Here is an 18,324-nt window from a genome sequence, read left to right on the forward strand (position 1 = left end):
TGAAATTTGGGTGAAATTGACAAAATTGCTAATTTCTGACCACTTTTTTGGATAGTAGAAATTGGTAAATGAGTGGTTTCTTGTATTCATTCGATAGAAAAAATGGAGTTTTAGCAAAATTGTTATGATTTTTGTCGACTGGTAGGCTGGAATTAGCTGAAAATAGGGTTCAAAGTGGGAGAAATCGCCAATGCGTAAACATGGTCGAGACTGCTAACTTCGCGAGAGCATAATTCCGCAAGTTTTCCATCAAATTTCATACTTTGGTGTCATCATCAACGGGAAAAGATTCTCCATCTTTTCACAAGAAAAAATAATTTTTTTTTACCGAAAATTTTTTGACCCTGAGAACAAGTTTAGGAGAGGGCCTCTTGACCCTGAAAGGGTTAATTTAAATGAGGAAAATTGACCCAGCATACGAACAAATCAGTATACGAACAAGTCCACGGAATGGATTAAATTTGTAACCCAAGGTTCCACTGTACTGCATATATATTATCAGGTGTCTCCCTCTTCCCTGCAGAAATTTTTTAGGTACATGAACATGCACAAGACTATGATCGCAAAAGCAAAATAAGACTTACGAAGAAAAAGTAATATTAGATGCTTACACCTCATCATTCAACACTTTCACCTCACTCATACATAATCACTGCCTTTGCAGAGGTGCCCAGATACAACAGTTTAGAAGCACATAAAGAAATATAACATATTCCTCCAAACTGCCAATATCCCAAACCTCTCCTTTAAAGTGCAGGCATTGTACGTATTTCCCATTTCCAGTACTCAAGTCCGCCTATAGAAAAATAACTGGTTTCCCTGAATCCCTTCACTAAATACGTACCTGCTCTCACTCCAACAGCTCATCATGTCCCAAAAACCATTCGTCTCCATTCACTATCTAACATGCTCACGCACGTTTGCTGAAAGTCCAGGCCCCTCCCCCACAAAACCTCCTTCACCCCCCCCCCCCCGTCCAACCTTTTCAAGGATGACTCCTATCCCACCTTCCTTCCCCTACAGAGTTATATGCTAAGTCATTCTACTTTGATCCATTCTCTCTAAATAACCAAACCACCTCAACAACCCCTCTTCAGCCCTCTGACTAATATTTTTATTAACTCCACACCTTCTCTTAATTTCCACACTCCAAATTCTCTGCATAATATTTACACCACACACTGCCCTTAGACAGGACATCTCCACTGCCTCCATCCGCTTCCTCCCTGCAGCATTTACAACCCAAGCTTCACACCCATATAAGAGTGTTGGTACCACTATACTTTCAAACATTCCCTTCTTTGCCTCCATGGATAACGTTTTCTGTCTCCACAAATGCCTCAATGCACAACTCGCCTTTTTCCTTTAACAATTCTATGATTAACCTCATCCTTCAAAAGCCCATCCGCTGACACTTCAACTCCCAAATAGTATCTGAAAACATTTACTTCTTCCATACTCCCTCTCTCCAATGTGATATCCAATTTTTCTTTATCTAAATCGTTTGATACCCTCATCACCTTACTCTAATCTATGTTCACTTTCAACTTTCTACCTTTACACACCCTCCCAGCTTGTCCACTAACCTTTGCAACTTTTCTTTAGAATCTCCCATAAGCACAGTATCATCAGCAAAAAGTAACTCTGTCAACTCTCATTTTGTACTTGATTCCCCATGTACTTGATTCCCCATAATTTAATCCCACTCCTCTCCCCAACACCCTAGCATTTACTTTTTTCACAACCCCATCTATAAATATATGGTGACATTACACTTCGCTGTCTAAGACCTACTTTTACCAGGAAGTAATCTCCCTCTCTCCTACACACCCTAACCTGAGCCTCACTATCCTCATAAAAACTCTTTACAGCATTTAGTAACTTACCACCTATTCCAAATACTTGCAACATCTGCCACATTGCTCCCCTATCCACTCTATCATATGCCTTTTCTAAATTTATAAATGCAATGAAAACTTCCCTACCTTTATCTAAATACTGTTTACATATAAGCTTTAAAGTAAACACTTGATCTACACATCCCCTACCCACTTTAAAGCATCCTTGCTCATCTGCAATCCTACTCTCTGTCTTACCTCTAATTCTTTCAATAATAACCCTACCATACACTTTACCTGGTATACTCAGTAAACTCATTCCCCTATAATTTTTACAATCTCTTTTGTCCCCCTTCCCTTTATATAATGGAGCTATACACACACTGCCATTTATTAAACACATATTTATTAAACAAAAATACCAACCACTTCATCACAATATCCCCCCTTGTTTTCAACATTTCTGTCATATTTGAAAGAGGTAATGGAAAACTAATAGTCCAGTCATTGTAGGCACAAAAATGGTCAAACCTCAAAAAAAATTGCAATAGAATACCTGTTTTCACAGTGTTCTAAAGACATCAGTGAATAACAAATTAAAAATGTAGATAAGTATAAGTGAGGGGAACTTGTCTAAAAATAAAATTTAAAATAAAAAATATTTTTTTTTTTCTAATCAGCCATACAAACAATGTTGCAGATAGTATATGTACAGTCGGACCCCCATATCTGCAGGGGTTATGTTCCAAGGACATGCAGTGGATACCCAAACCGTGGATAGTAGCAAACCCCATGTGTAAGTCCTATACATATCTATTACAAAAGTTTAATTGACAAATTTTGCACAATAAGTCGAGAATGATCATTTTTTTACTAATGGGAAGCACTTCACAGCTTCTTTTAGGCTTTGAACAACTGCCAGCTTCTCAACTTTTGTGCTTTGGCGCCATTATCATGCAAAATTAAGAGGTATGGTTGGGCCACAGTAAACCGTGGATAACTGAAACTGCAGATAACGAATCAGTGGATAGGGGGGTTCAACTGTACATAATTTGATACAAAAGTAGGCCCAAAACAAAGCCACTAATTAAGTAATGCATTTCAAGCAAACTAATTATAAGGCTGACATTCTACTACAATCTCCCCCTAGTATATTATTTAACCCTTTGAGGGTCGATAGGCCCTCTCCGAGACACATTCTCAGGGTCGGCCAAATTTAAAAAAAAAATAAATAATTTTTTCTTATGAAAAGATAGAGAATCTTTTCCCAATCATAATGACACCAAAAGTATGAAATTTGATGGAAAACTTACGGAATTATGCTCTCGCGAAGTTAGTGGTCTCGGCGATGTTTACGCATCGCCGATTTTGCCCACTTTGAGCCCCATTTACGGCCAATTCCATTGTACTAGTCGACAAAAAACATGAATATTTCACTAGAACAACATTTTTTCTATCGAATGAGTGTAAGAAACCACCCATTTACCAATTTCAACTATCCAGTACAGTGGTCAGAATTTAGCAATTTTGCCAATTTCACACAAATTTCAAAAGATGCCAATTTCCGAATAGGTTCTAGAATAAACAAGAAAGACATTCCTGGCACTAAAATGACATTTCCTCTGTTCATTAGTCACGTCTCAAGGCCCCTCTTACATTCTTTTGCTTTCTACTTTTAATTTTTATTCTCACAATAAATAGAAGATTTACTGTTATGCAGACTACTGCATTAGTGTAAAAAATGGTATAAATAATATTGGCGCACTTGCAAAAGAATATTAGACTCACCAGTTGATGTGTATTGGACGCTTGGCATGATTTGTTTACTTTTGAACTTTGATAAAAATCAAACATTTCTGCTACTTTGAGCTCAATTTCAAGGTACTTTTCATTGTAAAACCAGTCAAAATCATCTCAATTTCTGTAGTATGTCTTCCATTCTATAAAATGAGACCAAGAAAACTAGAATACAACAATAAATACCATATGAAAATACAGTGCAAAGTCGCTGTTTTATTAAAAAAAAAAAACGGTCAAAGTTTTTTTTTCTCATTATGCACTGTGTGCTGCAGGATTTTTTTTATACCGCGCACACTGACCACATAGACCCATTCTTTCATATGTAGGCCTACCAGCTTTCTCCCACTAGATTTGAGGGCGCTAGAATTTAGGCGTACTAGTACTTCAAAAACCCTGGGTCATAAGCCGTACTAGTACGGCCGAAACCCCCATAGGGTTAAGGCAAATTGTGGAAAGATTGAATATATTGCTTTCTAACCAGAATTGCACAAGTACTTCTCGTTATTCAGCAAAATATGATTTATTCACAGAAGATTGACTACCTGGAGTTTACCTGGAGAGGGTTTCGGGGGTCAACGCCCCCGCAGCCCGGTCTGAGACCAGGCCTCATGGTGGATCAGGGTCTGATCAACCAGGCTGTTACTGCTGGCCGCACGCAAGATGACGTATGAATCACAGCCCGGTTGGTCAGGTATTGACTTTAGGTGCCTGTACAATGCCTTCTTGAAAACAGCCAGGGGTCTATTGGTAATCCCTCTTATGTATGCTGGTTGGCAATTGAACAGTCTTGGGCCATGGACACTTATTGTGTTGTCTCTCAGTGTACTCGTGGCGCCCCTGCTTTTCATCAGGCGAATGTTGCATCCCCTGCCGAGTCTTTTGCTTTCATATGGAGTGATTTTCGTGTGCAGGTTTGGTACCAATCCCTCCAGGACCTTCCAAGTGTATATTATCGTGTATCTCTCTTGCCTGCATTCGAGGGATTACAGATCAAGGACCCTCAACTGTTCCCAGTAGTTTAGGTGCCTTATCGCACTTATTATGTGTGCCGTGAAAGTTCTTCATACACTCTCCAGGTCTGCAATCTCGCCAGCCTGGAAGGGGGCCGTTAGTGTACAGCAGTATTCCAGCCTAGAGAGCACAAGCTATTTGAAGAGAATCATCATGGGCTTGGCATCCCTAGTTTTAAAGGTTCTCATTATCCATCCTATCATTTTCCTAGTGGATGAGGTAGATACATTGTTGTGGTCTTTGAAGGTGAGATCCTCTGACATTATCACTCCCAGGTTCTTCACATTACTTTTCTGCTCTATTGTATGGTTAGAATTTGTGGTATACCCTGACACATTTTTAATTTCTTCAGGTTTCCCATATCTGAATAGTTGAAATTTCTCTTCATTGAACTTCATATTGCTTTGAGTGGCCCATTCGAAGATTTGGTTGACGTCCGCTTGGAGTCTCACAGTGTCTTCAATGGAGGTCACTGCCATGGTGATCCGGGTGTCATCCACAAAGGAAGACACAGGGCTATAGCTTACATTCAGATTCAGATTCATTTTATTTCTTTGCTAGTAGTACACTGAGATTATATTTTTTTACAATGATGGGTTGCAGTGCAAAGAGAGCCTCTATTATGCCTTGGCATCATGGACTGGCTTAATTCAATGGCTTACTGACTACTTATCACTAAAGAAATTATCATAGTTGAACAGTAGTTCTATTAATAATAAGTGAATCTAATTTACACAAATAAAAGGATATATTCATGTATTCAAAAATGCTTTTTATGAAACATATTTCAGGAGTAGTTTACAATATGAGTGTGTTGCAATTTGGTAAAGGGTAATACTGGTTTTGGTAGGTATGTATACTTCCATATGGTAATTTGTCAATATATGAGCTTGGTTGTCTAGTCATGAAGTTTTAAGATTTAGGTAATTGGTAGATTTATTGGTAGTGTTAGATATTGAGTATTGAATATTTAATCTAGGGTGATTAGGTGGCTTTTGAAAAGTCTTAAACTGATTTTCAGACCTAGTTACTTTGGTATTTTCTGGTAATGAATTCCAAATTTTGGGGCTCTTTATGTGCATAGAGTTTTAAGTGTGTGATATGGACACGGGGTACATCAAAAAGAGATCTGTGTCTTGTGTTATGGCCGTGTGTCCTGTTAAAATTGGCGAGGAAAAGTTTGAGTGGAGGGTTTGTGTTTGTGTGTATTGTTCTATGTATGTAGTAGGTACATGAATAAGTATGGATGTTCTTAATGGTAAGCAGATTTAGACTTTTGAATACTGGTGGAGTATGCTGTCAGGAGTGGGAATTTGTTATCATTCTGACTGCTGCCTTTTGCTGGGTTATTAGTGGTCTTAGGTGATTTAATGTTGCTGATCCCCATACACAAATTCTCTATGTGAGATAAGGGTAGACGAGTGAATGATACAGTGCAAGGAGAGCCGACTGTGGAACACAGTGTTGTATCTTTGACAGTATGCCTACAGCCTTAGAGATTTTCTTGGTTATCTGTTGTGTGTGTGTCTGGAACTTGAGGCGACTGTCAAGGTGGATTCCTAGGAATTTTCCCTCCGTGAGTCTTGTGACGGGTGATCCGTTTAGCGTTAAGTGGAACATTTGCAGCTTTGTTTCCAAACTGAATGAAGTAGGTTTTGTCATTATTCAGTGTAAGTTTATTAGTCATCATCCAGGCAGATATTTTCTGTAATTCGGTATTGACTGTGTTGGCGAGTATGACTGGGTTTGGGTGAGAGAAGACATGTGTAGTGTCATCTGCAAATAATATAGGTTTGAGAAACAAGCCATACCATGGGTGGGGTTTGAACCCGCGGTAAGAGTGTCTCAAAACTCCAGACCGTCGCATTAGCCACTGGGCCAGCTAGGTTAATAAGATTCGTCCAGCTAGGTATATTTCTACACCATAGGAAGGTTAGCATAGGCACTACTGTGTCCACAAATGCAAGCTTTTACAAACGAATCTCCCGCTAGCATGGCAGTGATGAACTCTAGCTCAAGTGAGTCATGGGTTTGAGAAGTTGTGATGCATTCGGTAGGTCATTGATGTAGATGAGAAAGAGGAGTGGTCCAAGGACGCTTCCCTGTGGGACTCCAACTGTGATTGGTTGTGTGGAAGAGTTTGCACCATTTGTGTGCACATATTGGCTTCTGTTGCTAAGATATGACTAAGTAGTTGAGGGAGTGGACTCTTATACCATAGTGTTACTGTACAGCAGTTCATGGTTGACTGTATCAAAAGCTTTATGTAAATCAATGAAGATTCCCAGCAGGACTACTCTCTTTTCGAGAGCAGAATATATTAGTTACAGCATGTGTATGATAGCATCATATGTGCTTTTATTATTCTTGAATCCAAACTGACAGGGGTTTAGTATGTCATGTGAGATGAGGTAGGAATAGATCCGTCTCTATGTCAGAAATGAGGATGAGGAATAGAACAGGAGCGAGTACTGTGCCTTGTGACTTAACTCTGCTTACTATTACTCTGTGTTCTATTTGTCAGGAAGTTGTAGATCTATCTACCAATTTTTCCTGCTATTCCTTTATCCCACATTTTGTGTGCTATTACACCATAGTCACACTTGTCGAAAGCTTTTGCAAAGTCTGTGTATGCTACATCTGTACTTTGTTTATCCTCTACAGCATCCAGGACCTTGTCATAGTGGTCCAGTAGCTGGGACAGGCAGGAGCAACCTGCTCTAAACCCGTGTTGTCCTGGGTTGTGTAACTGATGGGTATCTAGGTGGTTCACTATCTTGCTTCTTAGAACCCTCTCAAAGATTTTTATGATATGGGATGTTAGTGCTAACGGTCTGTAGTTCTTTGCACTTGCTTTACTGCCACCTTTGTGGAGTGGGGCTATGTCTGTTGTTTTTAGTATGTATGGGATGACCTGTGTCCATGTTTCCTCTCCATAAAATACTGAAGGCGCGCGATAGGTACTTCTTGCAGTTCTTGATGAACACGGAGTTCCACGAGTCTGGGCCTGGGGCAGAGTGCATGGGCATGTCACTAATTGCCTCTTCAAAATCTTGTGGAGTTATAATAATATCTGAGAGTTCTGGGATGACCAAATTTTGGGTTTCGTTCATAAAGAATTCATTTGGATTGTCGACCCTCAGTGGGGGCAGTGGATCGCTGAACACTGAGTCATATTGGGACTTTAGTATCTCACTCATTTCTTGGCTATCATCAGAGTATGTCCTATCCCGCCTAAGCAGGGGCCCAATACTGGATGTTTTTACCTCAGATATGGCATAAGAGAAGAAGTATTTTGGGTTTTTTACAATTTCCTTTATGGCTTTTAGTTCTTCCTGTGATTCTTGTCTCCTATAAAATTCCTTCAGCTTAAGTTCAATATTTGCAATTTCATTGACTAGTGGTTCCTTTTGTATTTCAGATATATTGACCAACTCAGCAGCTCTGTGACTCTTCGCCTTCATCTGTATAGGGAACATCTCTCTCTCTCTAGTTTACATCTTCCCTTCCTTTTTCTTAATGGAATGTGTCTTGAGCAGATCTCAAGAACCACAGAATTCATTTTTTCAAGGCAGATGTTCGGGTCCGTGTTGTTTAGGATATCTTCCCAGCTTGTTTCATTTAGGACATGGTTTACTTGGTCCCATTGTATGTTTTTGTTATTGAAATTGAATTTTGTGAAGAGACCTTCACTACTGCTCACGTAGTTTCTGAATTGAAAATAATATCTGATGAGTAATCCAACCTTCATTTAATTTCAATTTTTTCAAATGAACATCAAATTACTCATCAGACATTATTTTCATACAATAACTTAAACTGTATGCATAAACCATACTTGCACAAAATAACATGAAATACACATGATATTCTGGTTAGTGACATTAATATTGAGATTTTTCAAAGTTTTAACCTGGGGGAGGGTTAGTCACCCAAAATAACCTAAGAAAGTCAGTGTGTTATTAAGGACTGTCTGTATTATTTCCACTGGGATCCTTTAATCGTCTCCAGGATGTGACCCACACCAGTCGACTAACACCCAGGTACCTACTTACTGCTAGGTGAACAGGGACAGCATTTGTAAGAAAACCTACCCAACATTTCCACCTCTGCCAGGGATTGAACCACAGAAACTCAGTGTGTGAGGCAAGTGAGGCAAGAGAGTTGCCAACTAATCCACGAGACACAACATCAATTCTTATTTCACATTTCATTTTCAGACAAGTTCCCTTCCTTTACACTCATCTACATTTTATTATGTTGCTCAATGATGTCTTAACATTGTGAAAAGAGGAATTCTTTTGTAATTTCTCTGAGGTTTGACTTACTTTGGGCACAGACTGACTGGACTACTAGCTTAAGCTACCATTCTCAAGTATCATTTCCTTCAATGTATAGCTTAATAACTGTGAGTGTAACTTGTGAATATCCCATAGTATTACTTAATATAATTTCCCCCTCAAATCTCTGTGTATTATTCTTTACAAGAGCAGGAAGCGTGGTAAACTGCAAAATATCCTCCCTGAAAGGTAGGGATGTAATAACCCTTTAAGCATAAAATTCAAAGTCAAATTTTTATTTCTTTGCAAAATTTATAATGCGTGACTGACATGTTATAAGGTGTCTATTTCCATGGATAGTTTACAATGTGTAATTACAATATTGATTTGCAAGTGTAAAGAAAGCCACTATCATGCTGAGGCACTTCTGGCAAACTAAACCTAATGCATTACAGACTATATTTAATACTAGACATTTATATCATAGTTGGTTTGAAATGAACATCAATTTTTTATATATGAACAGAGGTACAGTATTATATTTTAGCACATTATACATAATGAGATCGAGACAATTTTAGTTTTGAGATCATTTATAAAATTTGGTAAATTTTGGGTTGATGGTGGCAATAGTATATAGTGTTTGTGCTGTTAGTTTTGGTTTTAGTTTCTTTTTAGTTTTGAAATCATTTATAAAATTTGGCAATTTTTGCATTGATGGTGGTGATAATACATATATAGTGTTTGTGTTGTTAGGTTTCATTCTATCAAACAAAGGATGATCACCAATAAATCCCCTAAGCTAATAGTTTGGTAAAAAAAATTAGTTAAAAAATGAACTGACGAAGTCTCATAACAAACCCCTATTTTTTACATACAGGCAGGCCCCACTTTGCAGCACTTCACTAATACAGCAGTTTTCAATTACATATACCCATTCTTCATTTATTCAGGCTTCCTACAATGAATATTTTCACCACTCACTATGAGCTAAGCGTGAAAATATTTTAAGGTTAAGTAATGTGTGTGTGTTGTACATGTATTTTTTAGACCTAGCTCTATTGCTCACTTAATATATGATAGTGTAAACATGTTATCAGGCCTTTATATGCATTTGAAAGTGAAAAAAAGGCTATGATTCACTTTACAGTAGCAGCCTGGAACCTAATGTGATGTATAAGTAGGGCTCTCCAGTATTATAATGGGCTCACTTTATGTGCCACTAGCCAGGAATGCATCTATTGCATAAAGCGAGGGATCCTGAAGGTTATAGCATCAAAGAATGGGAAATGACTTATTAGCAATAGATTAACAGGTAACTCCTGTACATTAAATACAGTCATTTAGTACCAAAACTGTTATTTACCAACAAGTATTGATACACTGATACATTAAGGTGTGTTTCCTAAAGGTACCTGCTGTCCATGTTAACCCATCAGTAAAATGGGTACCTGGGTGTTAGTTGACTGGTGTGGGTCACATCCTGGGACAAAACTGACCTAATTTGCCCAAAATGCTCTGCAAAACAAGTGGCTTTCTATACAGTAGTATGTCACTGATGTCAGCTAGGCCTGTATACTGTGTACATGTACTTGTAGAAATAAAGATATTATAATGTACTTGTAGAAATAAAGATATATTATTATTATTATTATTATTATTATTATTATTATTATAACTTTAAAGGAGGGGTTTGGGATATTGGCAGTTTGGAGGGATATGTTGTGTATCTTTATATGTGTATGATTCTAAACTGTTGTATTCTGAGCACCTCTGCAAAAACAGTGATAATGTGTGAGTGTGGTGAAAGTGTTGAATGATGATGAAAGTATTTTCTTTTTGGGGATTTTCTTTCTTTTTTGGGTCACCCTGCCTCGGTGGGAGACGGCCAACTTGTTGAAAAAAAAAAAAAAAAACTGGTATGAACCCTCAATTTGACAAACTAATGGGGAGTAGGAATGCTTTCTAAAGTCGACTGTCCATTAAATCTGAATTGAGAGTACTGCAGGGTAAAAACAGACCAGACACATTTCAGAATTCTTGAGGGCTCCAGTACAACCAGCAACTACTGACAACTCTGCATCCACATCACACAAGAACCACATCAAACCACCTTAGCCCGGTACAGCCACATCAACACTTTCCACACACTTCCGTATCAATAAGCAATGACATCTAGAATGTAAGATAAGATAAACTGTAGTAAAATATACCCCTTCAAGGAAGGTTAGTTGATGTTGGCGAGGGACTCCTGATCTAAGGAATTGGACCTGAATTCCCCTTCCTTGGATTGACCCTGAATGTTTCCCATTCCCTATAGGTACTGTATGACCCCAACGAGTTTAGTACACCCCAAAAAATGTAATAATAACAATAATGTACATTACCTAGTACAATATTTTCAAGAAGTTATTTAGAAAATTTTGAGGTTTATTGAATGTAACCCGATTTTCCCAATGCTCTTTATATCACACACAGCTAATTTCCATAAGACTTTGATTTTCAAGAAAGTATCCTAGTACTGCAAAGATTTCCTGCACATAAATTACACCTGGAAAATTCTGGAGGGCTTGGTCCCAAATATCTATACCTTATGCAAAAAGCACACAGTATAAAATTCCCCCAACTAAAGCAAAGGTGCACTGGGTACACTAATAATAATAATAATAATAATAATAATAATAATAATAATAATAATAATAATAATAATAATAAATAATTAATAATAATAAATAATAATAATAATAATACTTACAATAATAATAATAATAACAATCAAAAATTAAAATTTTATTATTACAGTGGTACCTCGGTATATGTCCTTAATCCATTTGAGAACCTCGGACTTATACCAAACCAGACATACACCAAATGAATTTTCCCACAACAAATATAGGGAAAACAATTAATCCAATCCCATGAAAAAAATCCTATTGTTATTGGCATATTATACATTGATGGAGTGATATAAAATAATTTAACCCTTTGACTGTTTCGGCCGTATACGTCTTATGAGCCAGTGTTTCGGACATATATATACTCAAAAATTCTAGTGGCTTCAAATCAAGCGGGAGAAAGCTGGTAGGCCCATATGTGAAAGAATGGATCTGCGTGGTCAGTGTGCACAGTATAAAAAAAAATCCTGCAGCACATAGTGCATGAGAAAAAAAAACTCAGACCGTGTTTTTGGATTAAACTGCCAACTTTGAGGTGCATTTTCATATAGTATTTTTGGTTGTATTCTCGTTTTCTTGGTCTCATTTGATAGAATGGAAAACATTTTACAGAAATAGAGTTGATTTTGATTAATTTCACCACGAAAACGACCTTGAAATTGAGCTCAAATTAGTGGAAATGTCAATTTTTGCCAATGTTCAAGAGTAAACAAATCACGCCACACGTTCAATACACGTCAACTGGCGAGTACAATATTCTCTCACAAGTGCACTGATATTATTCATACCATTTTTACAATAATGCAGTAGTCTGCATAACAGTAAATCTTCTATTTTGTGTGAATAAAAAATCAAAACAGAAAGCAATAGTAATATAAGAGGGGCCTGGAGAAGTGACTAATGAACAGAGAAAATGTTATTTTAGTGCCAGGAATGTTTGCACTGTTTATTCTGGATCCTATTTTCAAATTGGCATCATTTCTAATTAGGATGATATGGCCAAGTTACCAATTTCTCACCACTTTATTGGATAGTTGAAATCAGTAAATGAGCGGTTTCTTGTACTCAATTGATAGAACAAATGGAGTTCTAAAGAAATAGCCATGAGTTTGATCAACTGGAACAATGGAACTAGCAGAAAATGGGGCTCCAGGTCGGCGAAATCACTGATGCGTATATATCGCTGAGACTGCTAACTTTGCAAGAGCATAATTCCATAAGTTTTCTATCAAATTTCGTACTTTTGATGTCATTAGCATCGGGAAAAGATTCTCTATCATTTCATAAAAATCTTTTTTTTTTCAAATATTTTGCGACAGAATGACAGTTTCAGAAATAGGCTTGCGACAGTCAAAGGGTTAAATATGTAATTTAAACATTGCTTAATACTAAAATACGTAAGTACATAAATACAAAAGAATTAGATGAAATAAATGCAAGTTTAACCTCGCTTTACTTTGCTGAAAAAGTCAAGTGCCTACTAGGATAGTGCTGAGAAGGGAGGATGAGATGTTATTGTTTGGAAGGAGAGTCCCCTTCTCTTTTCTGTCTCTTTTTACCTATTTGAACCTGGATGAAGCTCACCAGGATTGACTTTTACTAAAAATCTGTCCCAAGAACTTTGCTTCTGCCTTCTCCTCAAGATGTTTCAGAAATGTGACATTGTCTGATCATTCCAGATAATGATATTACGGCTTGTTTGGGCTTTGTTGGGGTGGTACTTCTCTGTAAGGTTTTTGACGTCCATCCATTTAGCAAAGATTTCCTTGATTAATGAAGTAGGGGCTTCCTATATCTCCTCTTCCAAGCCTGAAAAGGGTGCATCAATTTTAGTATTGTGCTCCTCCTCCTCAAGTTCCTGCAGCTCCTCAGTGGACACCTCTTCCCTGTGCCCCTCCAATAACTCCTCTACATCACCATCACTCACAACCAGACCCATGGACCTACCCAGAGACAATATCCTCCACTATAGACACAGCCTCAAAGCCCTCAAAGTCCCTCTCAGCCACTGCTTCTGGCCACAAATCCCTCTAAGCAGAGTTCATTGTTTTATAAAACTTCCTGCCAGGCTTTGTCAATGAGTTATGCAATGGGTGATAGTAAAGTGATCTTTCCAAAACTCTCTCAGGGTTAATTGTGTCAGAGGTCACTTCAAAGCACTCTGGAATTGTGCTTCAGTGTAGTTTCTTGAAATTACTGAAGACCTGCTAATCCATGGGTTGACAGAGGAGTCGTGTTAGAGGGGAGAAACTTTACAGTGAAGTCAAACTCCAGCAGCACATAGTCCTGCAACTTGGAGGGTGAGCTGGAGCATTGTCCATTATGAGGAGGGGCCTTCAGAGGCCCTCCTCATAATGGACTTTTTACACTTGGCCCAAACACAATATTAAACCATTTGCTGAAATATTCTGGTTACCCAAGCCTTCATTGGCTTGTGTCCTGGTAATGTCTTTTCCTCTTGTGTAATATAGGTCCTGTTAGGCATTTTCTTCCAAAACAGGCCTGTTTCATCACAATTAAAAACTTGTTGAGGGAACAAAACCCTCAGCCTCCACAAATTCCCCAAACTCTAACAAAATTATTGGTGGCATCTTTATCATTCTTACCCATACAAGTTCTAGCATGCGAGTCGTATTCCAAATAAAGGTCATATACCAAGCAAAAATTTCTGTGTCCAAACAGGACGTATACCAAGTTGGACTTTTTCCAAAGTGGACGTATACAAAGGTACCACTGTATTATATTCATCGGGGAGGGAGAAAACTAAATTCAGTGGAGTCATACAGCACCTGGGAGAATGAAAGTCATACAGACTCAATCCCAGGAATTAAAGCAAAGGTCCAATTCCTTAGATCAAGAGTCTCTCACCAGCATTAAAGTACCTCCCTTTAAAGTACCTCCCTTGAGGGGAATAACTCATTTGTGTAAAGGGGCAAAAGTTTTGATGTATTCAACAGTTTCCCTTCATACATAAGGAAAATAATTACCAACAGACCACTAGCTGGCTTTAACAGGGAACTGATATGTTCCTTAAGTTTGCCCTGATTAGCCAGGCTGTGTTGCACATGTTGGACTGCTTGCAGCCAGCACCAACAGCCTTATTTTAGTTACTTAACTGTTTTAAATTTTAAGGTAATATATCATGACTGATTTCTACTGCAAATTATAGCTAGGTTTTAAATAATAAGATATTACATGGACCCCAATGGAAATAAAACTGTGTGTTATCATTGAAAATTTACACATTACTCTATGATAACTGAACTTGTGTGTACCTGTGCCTGAATAAACTTAGTTAAATGATCAGGCCATCAACTTGGAGGCCCAGTCTGGGACCAGGACACAGGAGCAATGACCCTCCCCTAAGCTGCCTACAGGTGTTCCATAGTTGTAAATGATACTGCTAAACTGTGGAAAATGACAAGTGTACAGTTCAAGATATTAAAGGAAACATTTTGCCACTGACAAAGCTACTCATTGCAAAACATTTTTTAATAATGTCCTAAACTGTATAAAAGTGGCCTTTTCCACAGGTAATCTAAGAGATAATTCTTAAATAGTTAAAAACTTCGTCTTTGAACACTGTACATGACAGCCTTTGGACTTCTGCGCCAGCCTTCGTCAGGTGAGGACGTCTTTCTCTCTCTCGCCTGAGTATCGGTGACAAATTTCCCCCGTTCTCTCTGGGACGCTTGTCCTCATCTATTTTGCCCGCCAGGCACTCTACAGGAGGGGCACCTGTTCATCAGCTTACTGTTAGCCAGCTCCATTTTTCCGCTCTGCGGAAACCTCTTTATCGGTCTTTGGTGGGAAGCCGGTTGCTAAACTCAGGTGGGAGTATGGGCATCCCGCTCTGCTGGGATTTGGCAAGGGAGTCCACCGGATCTAATTGGAAACTTAGTTTCTATCTCTATTTCCAAAGGAACTTTTGTTCCTTCTCTCTCATCGCCCAGCCTTGTGCAACAAATCTTCCTCGTACCATCGAGAAGTCGGGCTCGATACGGCTTATGCTGTCAGTGGCCCTGATAAACCCAACAAAGAAAGAAAGACAGCCTTCATCCACCTGCCCAATACAGCATGCAAGACATTTACACATTCTATTTACACACACAGGCATTGACTGGCTACATTTTCATGACATTTGTGTACACTTGTGGTGGTGCCAAGAGCTGCATGCAGCCACAAGAGCCACTGCTACAATTAAACATGTGAACAAGTGCCAAGACGGTCATTAGGCTTATTATTACTTGTCAAGATTTCTAGTTTGAAAAATCATTGTACCAATAACAAATCTCTCTTATTAAAGGTGTATTTTAAACAGTACATCTCCAACCAGGTTGAGGAGTTGAAGCACTGCTGCATACTGACCCGTCTTCGCACCCACCACACCCTAATGAACAAAAGATTGTACATACCAGGAAGCACAATTTGGGCCAGTTATGTATAAAATACCTATATGTATAAATTGAATATGGTTCTGATAAGTCTTTCTGAATTAGCCTCATTATGGCCGACATTTGTAATTCATTTTCATAATTCACATAGTCTACCTTCAGATCATTGTCTACGGTTGACAGAACGGGACTTATGCAAATTTCCGGAGTTATTAAACTTTCACTAGTCGAGCTAAGGTCATTGTCACTCTTAGGCTGCGTTCCCTGTGAACTGTTAGACGCATTTCTTGTCCTTGGACGAGCACCCGAAAACGAATGAGAGGAATCTGACGACTTTTCCGAATTTATGGAGAACGTGTCCGAAATAGAGATACTATTGCTACTGGTGGCCTCGGACACTGAATGTCCATTGCACACTGCTCCATTGAAGTCCGCCTTGGCGACGGACTCCTGACTAGACTGTGAACACTGCTCGTGTGACTGGGCCAGGGCTGGTTCATGTGCCCGGGCCAGTGCTGGTTCGTGTGCCCGGGCCAGTGCTGGTTCATACGCCCGGGCCAGTGCCGGCTCATGTGCCCTGGCTAGGATTGGCTCATGTGCCCGGGCCAGTGCTGGGTCGTGAGACCGGGCCACCGCCGGGTCGTGAGACCAGGCCACTGCCGGGTCATGAGACCGGGCCACTGCCGGGTCATGAGACCGGGCCACCGCCGGGTCATGAGACCGGGCCACTGCCGGGTCATGAGATCGGGCCAACGCTGGGTCGTGAGACCGGGCCATGGCCGGGTCGTGTGCCCGGGCTAGGGCCGGGTCGTGTGCCCGGGCCAGTGCCGGCACATGGACCTCAGCATCAGTAGTGCCAATCTTCATACCATTGATAACACCCATCTTGAAGGTGAGTTTATCTCTGAGCTCTGAGGCTAAACTTGACCCATGGCCGCCCACCTCACCCCTCTTATCCGACCCATGGGCGCCCTCCGCCCCCGGGCGCTGCTCCACACCGTGGGCGTGAGAGCTCCTAGCCCTGGCAGTGTGTAGAGGGTCCATGGCGTGGGCGTGGGTGGTCCTGGACCTGGCAGTGTGGACCGGGGCCAGGTCAGCTGTGTGACCCACCAACGAGGGAATGTCTTCCACCAGTACCCTCCTGAGGTGCGCCTCACTCATGGTACTCTCAGCCTGCTGAGTGACACATCACACACGGGGAGAGAGCCACACTGCCCCTACACCCACACACACAACACCAGCCATCATAACAACACTCAACACTACTAATGTTTGCATCACCAACACCAGTCTTGCTCCTCCTCAACACTGATCATGGCACCCTCTTCCAATACTCCACCATTTTAACACAACCACAACATATTATACAAGACGTTTTCAGTTTAATGGAGAAATTATAGAGTTATAATTTTAGTGTGCATGATATTATTAGGAAATAATAATAATGAGGAGGGTGTGGATGATATTATAAAGACTTATTGATCATGTTAAGAGTTAGGGAAGTAGAGGTGCATGTTCAACATGACGTCATGAAGCGCCATGTTCAAACATATATCACTGTTTTAATACTAATATCCCTCTGTCTCCAAGTTATTTATATCTTATGCATGACTTTACTATATAACACACCTCACCATATGTATATATATGCCAAAATAGCTATCTGATAAAGGGAAATTATATTAAAAAAGACAATATTAAAAAAGAACTCCATTGGAAATGTGTCACTGACTTTTTTGGGTTACCCAAGGCCAAGGATTTATTTATTTATTTATTTATTTAGAAATTTTAGCATACATACAGAGGTACAAAAAAAATACAGGTAAGAGCAGCATGCCAAAGCCACTTATATGCATAGCATTACGGGCTGGCTTAAAATTAACTTAAGATTAACTAAGCAATGATGAAATCAGTGATAAGACATTATTGTAAACAGATAACAATAAAGCACAATGAGTATTACAAAGACAGGTCATATGGTTGCTTGCATTGCTGTTCATTCAGTAGAATGGAGTATTCTGTTAGGTAGTGTATTTAAAAAAATAACAAAGTTAGATTGGGTCCTAGGTTTAACATTTATGTGATATAATTGTGAGTAACATTTGGGATATACAATTTATAAGGTTCAGTTATTCAGTCTTTGTTTGGTTTTGAGTGAGTAAGTGAACTTTGAGAAGAGACTTGAATTTGTAAACAGGTAGTGTTTCTTTTATATTTACAGGTAATGAATTCCAGATTTTAGGGCCTTTTATGTGCATTGAGTTTTTGCATAGCGTGAGATGGACACGAGGAACATCAAAGAGTGATCTGTGCCTTGTGTTATGGT

At 39.3% G+C, this 18,324-nt stretch overlaps 1 protein-coding gene across 2 annotated transcripts in view; it reads right to left on the minus strand.

Moving 5' to 3' along the window:
- LOC138854786 (pneumococcal serine-rich repeat protein-like) overlaps positions 1 to 17,343 on the minus strand; it is a 48,791-nt gene extending 31,448 nt beyond the window's left edge. Inside the window, exons 1-2 of one of the 2 annotated variants that reach the window (XM_070099865.1) lie at positions 16,020 to 17,343; positions 13,090 to 13,413 (exon numbers count right to left, since the gene is read on the minus strand). In XM_070099865.1, the coding sequence (XP_069955966.1) occupies positions 13,375 to 13,413; positions 16,020 to 17,159 (1,179 nt within the window). In that variant the 5' untranslated portion in view covers positions 17,160 to 17,343 and the 3' untranslated portion in view covers positions 13,090 to 13,374. Of the gene's footprint in view, positions 1 to 13,089; positions 13,414 to 16,019 lie in introns of those variants that run through there. The other variant, XM_070099866.1, reaches the window with a different exon arrangement.
- Between the last annotated feature and the right edge of the window lie 981 nt (positions 17,344 to 18,324).

Source organism: Cherax quadricarinatus, chromosome 69 (assembly GCF_038502225.1).
Source record: "Cherax quadricarinatus isolate ZL_2023a chromosome 69, ASM3850222v1, whole genome shotgun sequence".
Lineage (NCBI taxonomy): Eukaryota > Metazoa > Arthropoda > Malacostraca > Decapoda > Parastacidae > Cherax > Cherax quadricarinatus.